At 36.4% G+C, this 7,012-nt stretch overlaps 2 protein-coding genes and 2 long non-coding RNA genes across 4 annotated transcripts in view; 2 read left to right on the plus strand and 2 right to left on the minus strand.

Annotated features, from left to right (window-relative positions):
* Window positions 1–2,238, plus strand: LOC109359187 (elicitor-responsive protein 3-like). Its single transcript, XM_019603758.1, has 5 exons — window positions 1–185; window positions 811–876; window positions 970–1,096; window positions 1,750–1,870; window positions 1,956–2,238. Exons 1-5 carry the CDS (start codon window positions 119–121, stop codon window positions 2,025–2,027), a joined length of 453 nt encoding a protein of 150 aa, XP_019459303.1. The 5' UTR covers window positions 1–118; the 3' UTR covers window positions 2,028–2,238.
* Window positions 2,124–2,484, minus strand: LOC109359188. The gene is made up of 2 exons (XR_002109041.1): window positions 2,410–2,484; window positions 2,124–2,256 (listed from the first exon to the last, which is right to left on the minus strand). It is a non-coding gene; the product is annotated as an uncharacterized LOC109359188 (long non-coding RNA).
* Window positions 3,186–4,104, minus strand: LOC109360043. Its single transcript, XR_002109095.1, has 2 exons — window positions 3,762–4,104; window positions 3,186–3,570 (listed from the first exon to the last, which is right to left on the minus strand). It is a non-coding gene; the product is annotated as an uncharacterized LOC109360043 (long non-coding RNA).
* The window catches only part of LOC109359703, a 3,056-nt gene continuing 2,133 nt past the window's right edge, over window positions 6,090–7,012 (plus strand). The window contains exon 1 of the mRNA XM_019604399.1: window positions 6,090–7,003. Within this exon, the coding sequence (XP_019459944.1) occupies window positions 6,090–7,003 (914 nt within the window). The remainder of the gene's footprint in view (window positions 7,004–7,012) is intronic.

Consider the following 7,012-nt stretch of genomic DNA (forward strand, 5'->3'; position numbering starts at 1 on the left):
CATCAACTATAAGTCAGCAAAGAATACTAAAGAAAAGGACTTTGCGTCAAAAGTTATTGTCCCCAAAGAATCTGTGAAGTGTTGTTGTGTCTCAAAAACACAAGTTCCATAAGTAAAGATGCCTCGTGGTACACTTGAAGTTGTTTTGGTCAGCGCCAAAGGCCTTGATGGCAGTGATTTTCTCTGTAAGTATTATGTTACTATGCATACTTTCTATGCTAAAAATCGGTTTTTGTATATGTAAATTATTTCCTTTTTTTCATGAAAATATGGATCAGTATGCTTGTTTTTCAATTTTAAGATGCCCATAAATTCTTTCGCATTATGATGGTTTTATCTAGGTACTTGTTTTTAAATCTAAAATAACAAATTATGTCTTATCTTCAGATTAAACTATAGAAAGATCATGTTGTGATGTTCTGATCTGGATATTTGATGTTCATAAAGTCATGTTGATGGATCCAAGGTTTTAAATTAATGTTGTGGTCACAATTTCAAATCCTCCCAAAACCTCGATATTATGACTATGTCGGGCAAATGCAGCTGATACAGCTGTCGACGTGATGTTGAAACTTCGAAAACCTTAAAATTTGGACGTCAATCGTGAACCCAGATTTAAAACCTTCGATCTATCTCAGTTGCAAATTAAACTTGAGAATCATTTCAATTGACCTTTTGTTTAATCAGATTAAGGGGCACTTTCACAAAGACATTGAAATTAACTGGTTGTAACAATAAAAGATTGACTCATGCAGTCAACTATGCAATTTGATATTATTCTAATGGTCTGGTTTTATTCTCATTGATCAGCTAGCGTAGATCCTTATGTGATTCTCACGTACCGGGCACAAGAACACAAAAGCACTGTGAAAGAAGGTGCATTTCTGGAAAACTTTTCATTATATATTTTTTGCTTCTTTATCATTTTCTCTCTAGGGATTTGATTATTGTGTTATGAATTAATATCAGGTGCTGGATCCAGTCCACAATGGGATGAGATATTTTTATTCACCGTTTCTGATAGTGCTTCTGAACTTAATCTAAAGATAATGGATAAAGATCATTTTAGTAAAGATGATTTTCTTGGTGAGGCAATGTAAGTTAAATTCTTCTTTCACTTGCACATTTTGCTTGAACAAATTATTAACTCTTATTAAACCTCTTGTTGAATAACTTTACAAAGATATAACTTGTAGAATTTAAGACCCAACAATGTTAGTTCTTTTTTTAGTACTACCAAAGGTATCCCACCTTATCGGTAAAGAACTAATCTCTTTCGGGGTACGGGGCACCATTAGACCAATGCCTTATTGGCAGCAAGGTTGGTTCTTGCACTAAAGTTGTGCCCATTTATCTCTTTCTAGCATGATGGTTTTGTGACAAGAGATGATGTATTCCAATTCCAATTGAATAACGATGGGATGAAACTTAGAATAGAGGATCAAAATTCAAATCTAAATTTATAATCGGCCAAAAACTGTGCGATTTTCTTCCCAACTACTTATAGTGACTTTTTTTGGGTCTAGTCACATGTATCTTCTATAAGAATCAATTATATTCGAGCCGGATCATCCAGATTCCATAGCACAGTAGGGCTGGTGTAGTGATTCATCTTGTGCAGAGTTTTTTAGATTGAATTTTCATTTGCTTTTTCATGTGCCATGATTAAATTGTAGCTGATAAAAAAATAGTTAGAATGGAGCATTTGCACTTTTAGCATACTAAGTATGCATTCATGTCTATATGCAGAATTTCTATTGATGCAGTTGTTGAAGAAGGTAGCATTCCAGAGACTTCATACAATGTTGTGAAGGATGAAGAATATCGCGGAGAGATTAAGGTGGCTCTGGCTTTTACTCCTGAGCTTGAGGTAATGCTAGATTATATTTTTCTTACATTTTTCCATGTTAATGCATAGCTCCATTTAAATATACCATCAACTTTTCTGGTTACAGAGATATGATGACCAGGGCTACAATGCAGAGGAGAGCTATGGTGGATGGACAGAATCAAACAGAGATATATAAAGTGAAGGAATGATTTACAATTTTCCCAGACCCAGAATTTCATTTACAATGAAAAATAAGCAGTTTTGTTAGTCACTTTGGGAAATTCTATCAGTGTTTTTGCCTTTCTAGTTTGATTATATGAATTATGTTGTTTACTTGCTTTCCTCCATTTTCATGTAAACTTCATTGTGCTTGATTATTGTGACCAACTTTGTCCACTACTTATATATGTATGTGAAGTGCAAGTCTACAACATATGGCTCTAAGTTATGGAATTGTCAATGAGCTATAGCTTTGAGCCAACTTGTCTAATATTGGAAAACAAAAGGGTGAATTTGAAACAAGAAAAAGTTGAGGAATGAAGTTGAAAAAACAAATGAAGTTGGAGGATGAAAAAAACTTACTTTATCTATTGTTTTACCAATAGAAACAATTATCAATTTTCAATAATACAATACAGAAAAAAGAGAGACCAGGTTAAAAATATCCAAATTACTTGTGAAAAGTGAGATGGAAGAGAAGGAGAAGAAATAGGCAAGTCATCCACACCTTTTGTTTTGGCTAAAACTTTGGCATTTGTAAATAACATGAGACAACATAGGAAACACTATCTTGGTTCTGTCATGGCCACTCTCACCTATCAACTGACAGTACCACCACCACCAGAAATATGAGCTCCACCACCAAAGCGACCCCACCGCAAACCATCATCCTCTCCCATTGTGATCCACCACCCATTAGTACCAGAAAACATGAAGAGGGGCATGAAGGAGAGTTGGGGTAGAGAAAATGGTGAGAGAAATGAGATGAAAAATAATTGAAGAAAAAATGGACTGTTATCAAATTGTTGTGCTAGGAATGAAGCTTTGTGCCAGTGATGTCATGTGAAAAAATGATTCCATCCTTTTTTTGCAAAGTGGAAATTCTTGTAAACTCTAGAGGATATTCTATGATGATAGAGAGAGGGAGGTAGGAATTAATCCTCTCCATTAATAGAGAGACACGTACACCCAAAACACGAGAAAAAAATGTAATATAATTTAACACTTTTATCTTTGAGATATAATGAGATGACATTTTTACCCCTATATGTAAGTGTAAAAATGATCACTTGTCTCTTCGTTAATGGAGAGGATCCTAACTCGGGAGGCAGAGGTAAAAGAGTTTGAGGGTAAATTGCAAAAGGCTCTAATTTCCATTTAGCATAGTGACAGAATTAGGAACTCAGAAGTTAATAATAAACAAACATGATATTGTTGCATATAAAAATCCATTCCAGAAAAGTGCCAACAAAATATTTCTGAAGGTATAATAGGTATTCACAGTTGAGGCTCTTGTAAAATACATAAAAAGCAAAAGGAAAGGAAAAATAAGTACATGAAATTAAGCATCCTAGGCAACAAGATGCTTTATCATGAGGAAACAGTTGTAACAAGGAGCACCTAGTCACTGGCTGAATCATCAGATTTCGGGTCCTCTAATTCTTCAGCAGTTTCTAAATGAAAGTCGCTATCTTTCTTACTCTTGGAACTTTTACTTGGAATAGATGCAGAATCCACACCTGAAAAAAACATACATCGAATCATTCATCCACAGTTTCTGAAATGCTAGAAGCATGCCATTATGCAGCTTAAACCTTTCAGTTTTTGTAAGCTACTTTAAATAATTAACACATGCAGCTTAAACCTTTTACAAAAAGATGTAGACAAAGTTGTTAACTACCAATGTTAAAAGTTTTGTTCAGAAATTTACTCTGTTCAGCAATTGATGATGTGGACCGTGTTGGTTGTTTCCTCCGAAGTGACAAGACAGATAAAGTCTTTCTTGATTTTTTGACTCGCTCTCGTTTCTTCAAATTCTTTATCCTTTTAACTGCTTTATAACACTTCAGAGAGAAAGAAATATAAGATGATAAGCAGAAACGTTTTCAGAAGGGAGATAACATGTACAAGAACAAATCTTCATAAAGGGAATTTAGAAATCAAAACAGCAATAGACCACATAAGTTGAGAAACAATTAAAATAGTGTCTAATGTAAAGTAAGGTAACTGCAGGGACCAGCTGAGAATGTGAAAATAGTAAAAAGTGCAGTTTTAGTTGTATGCATATTGAAGGGTTCCAACTTCCAAATCTGCAATGTCTATAGTTTATTTTTTGATAAAAAATAACAAACCTTCAATGTGTAAAATTCAATTCAACAAAATAAACAAAGAGGGACAGTTTTCTAAGGTAAGGTGAAAGCAATTGAAAAGATAAACTCATTTACCCAAAGAGTAACAAAGAATCTTAATTTGTATGACACCTATGTCTTGGCCATAAGACAGTGAGCCTCAGCACAACGGTAGTTTGATGCTTAGTGACCAAGCGGTCACAGGTTTGAATCCTAGAAACAACCTCTCTACTTGCATGGGTAAGGCTACCTACATCTACTCTCCTCGGACCCCTCTACGTGGGAGCCTCGTGCAATGAACCACCCTTGTTCTATGTCTTGGCCATGTCAGCCATAAAAGGTAACAAATAATAGCAAAGACATTTCCAAGGGCTCCTCATGAAACACATGATGCCGATATCTTGGCCAAAGTTAGCCAAGGATATCCACTAGGAGATCCATAGTATTTGGAAGAAGCATAATAATAGAGGGGAAAAGTAGGTGTAATGAAATCTTCCTGATGAATCATGTCTGAGTAGCATAATAATCTTTTAATTAACACTGACCTTTTCAGTCTGCAGAAAATATATATTTACAAACCATTGCCAATTTAATATAAAGGAAAACGGTGTTCAATAAGAAGGAAGCTTTACAATACAACAAAAATCAAGGACTGAAAATATGAAGTTTTCTCTAAATCACTTCTTTATCCAGATTTCAAAAAAAAAAAAAAAACAGTTGTAGAGTTTTGTACGAAGTAATAGATAATACCATATTTTAACTCTCTAAACCAAACAGTAATAAGTTACAGACGAATGAGATGCTCGAATTAACTTAGCAAGGCATCCATGATATATGGTAAAAGTAAACTGAAAAACATTGGCAATGATGATAAACAACACTCGAAATAGGGCGAATGATAAGTATAGCATCTTATGGCTATCAAATTATTTGAAGAGTTAATAACTGTTTCAGAAGAATGGTTGGTAGGAACTCTTCTTAATCAGAAATCCAAGGGAGAAAACATGCCATGTATTTGCAGAGAGAGATACTAATTATGAAGCAATTGAACATAGGCAAGTTTCCTGTGAGAATGGCAAGAATGTATTTTATGATATCCAACCAAGATTTGGGCTCAATTGTACTACAGTAACTGCACCAAGACTGCAGCAGAGAACAAAACAAATAACTAAAATGAATATGAAATTAGTAGGACCCATATTTGTTTTTTATTTCAGCCATGGCATCTAGCCCTGACACTTGGAGATCCAAATGCCCAGAACGAGTCACTCTAAGTCAAACCTTACAGACAGAAAAATGACATGATATTAAACAAAATTATTTGACACTTACATGAAGTACCCATAAAAGATTACACTAGCAGAGTGCTAGAAACATTCACAGAAAGGATTGGAATCCAGAGTGGTAGCTGAAATTTTATAAATATTCAACAAAATCTGATAGGGATAAGGCTAAGGGTAGGGGTAGACCCGAAATTACTCAAGTGTATAAGAGGGGTAAGAGGAAGGTTTGGTTGTTAAATAACTAACCTTGGCTCTGTTTCCCTGGGTAGTTAGTTGTTAGACCCTAGTAGCTACCTATAAATAGAAGGAGGGGCTTTAGAATAGTTAGTTAAGAATTTGGGAAGAATAACTGATTGAGGAATCAGTTAGACAAGGATCGTGGGATCCTTCTCCTTTGTAATTCACTACCATACTCTTGTATTCTTCTATCTCTAATAAAATTCATAGAACCCTATCACGAATTCTATACTCGTGAGTTAGGGGCATTTCTTTTCATCCCTGTTTCTTTCTTTCTTACGTACTGGATACCAGTGTTTATCACTGGTATCAGAGCACCATCTTGGTGCCTGTTGGAAGACTCACCACCGCTGCTGTTGGGACCTTCATCGCATGGTTTCTACGAGAGGCATGGCTAAGGAAAATGAAGGATGGGCGCAAGAGAGGGAGGATTTACGTATGAGGCTGGAATTGACAGAAGCTAGAACCAGGAAGACAGAGGATTTGCTAGCTGCCATTGCTGCAAAGTTAGGGGTAACCTCAGGGGAGAATTCTACGGGGGGAGGTAGTGAAGATGAGGTTGATAGCTACAAGGTGGCTCAGGGACAGGATAGGTGGAGAAAACTGGAGATTCCAATATTCGGGGGAGAAGATGCCTTTGGTTGGGTACAAAAATTGGAAAGATATTTTTCAATGAGATCAATCAGTGAATCTGAGAAAATGAGAGCCACACTAGTAGCTCTAGAAGGAAGGGCACTAAGTTGGTATCAATGGTGGGAAGGGTGCAACCCTTCACCATCTTGGGAAGGTTTTAAGATGGCTGTGGTTAGGAGATTTCAACCAACTATGATTCAAAATCCTTTTGAATTATTGTTGTCCTTGAAACAGGAAGGCAGTGTGGAGGTTTTTGTAGAAGAGTTTGAGAAATATGCAGGGGCCCTTAAGGACAAGGATCCTGGGTTCTTGAGGGGAGTATTCCTAAATGGCCTTAAGGAGGAAATTAGGGTTGAGGTGAGGCTCTACGAGTTAGGCTCATTACAAGAAGTCATACATAAGGCCATTCTCATTGAGCAGAAGAATTTGGTGATGCAGAGGAAGGCTAGCACGAGTCAGACCAGGAATTATGGCTCCACTCGAGGAAATTCTTATAACAAGGTTGTAACCTTGGAACCTTCATCCAATACTAGCAGGAAGGAAGGATCATCTGTGGGAAGTTACAGTGTGCAAGGGAGTCAACGAGTGATCCCTGAAATTAATGGATCCAGAGGATTGGGGGAGTATAGGAGGCTGTCTAGTACAGAAATGAAGGAAAAGAGGGAGAAGGGGTTGTGCTT

This window comes from Lupinus angustifolius, chromosome LG11, assembly GCF_001865875.1.
Source record: "Lupinus angustifolius cultivar Tanjil chromosome LG11, LupAngTanjil_v1.0, whole genome shotgun sequence".
Lineage (NCBI taxonomy): Eukaryota > Viridiplantae > Streptophyta > Magnoliopsida > Fabales > Fabaceae > Lupinus > Lupinus angustifolius.

Excerpts from the sequence above, each read along its gene's own strand:
- LOC109359187 (XM_019603758.1), top strand. The coding sequence starts at position 119 with ATGCCTCGTGGTACACTTGAAGTTGTTTTGGTCAGCGCCAAAGGCCTT. Across the intron at positions 877-969 it reads CAAAAGCACTGTGAAAGAAG|GTGCTGGATCCAGTCCACAA; the intron begins GTGCATTTCTGG and ends AATTAATATCAG. Across the intron at positions 1,097-1,749 it reads GATTTTCTTGGTGAGGCAAT|AATTTCTATTGATGCAGTTG; the intron begins GTAAGTTAAATT and ends GTCTATATGCAG.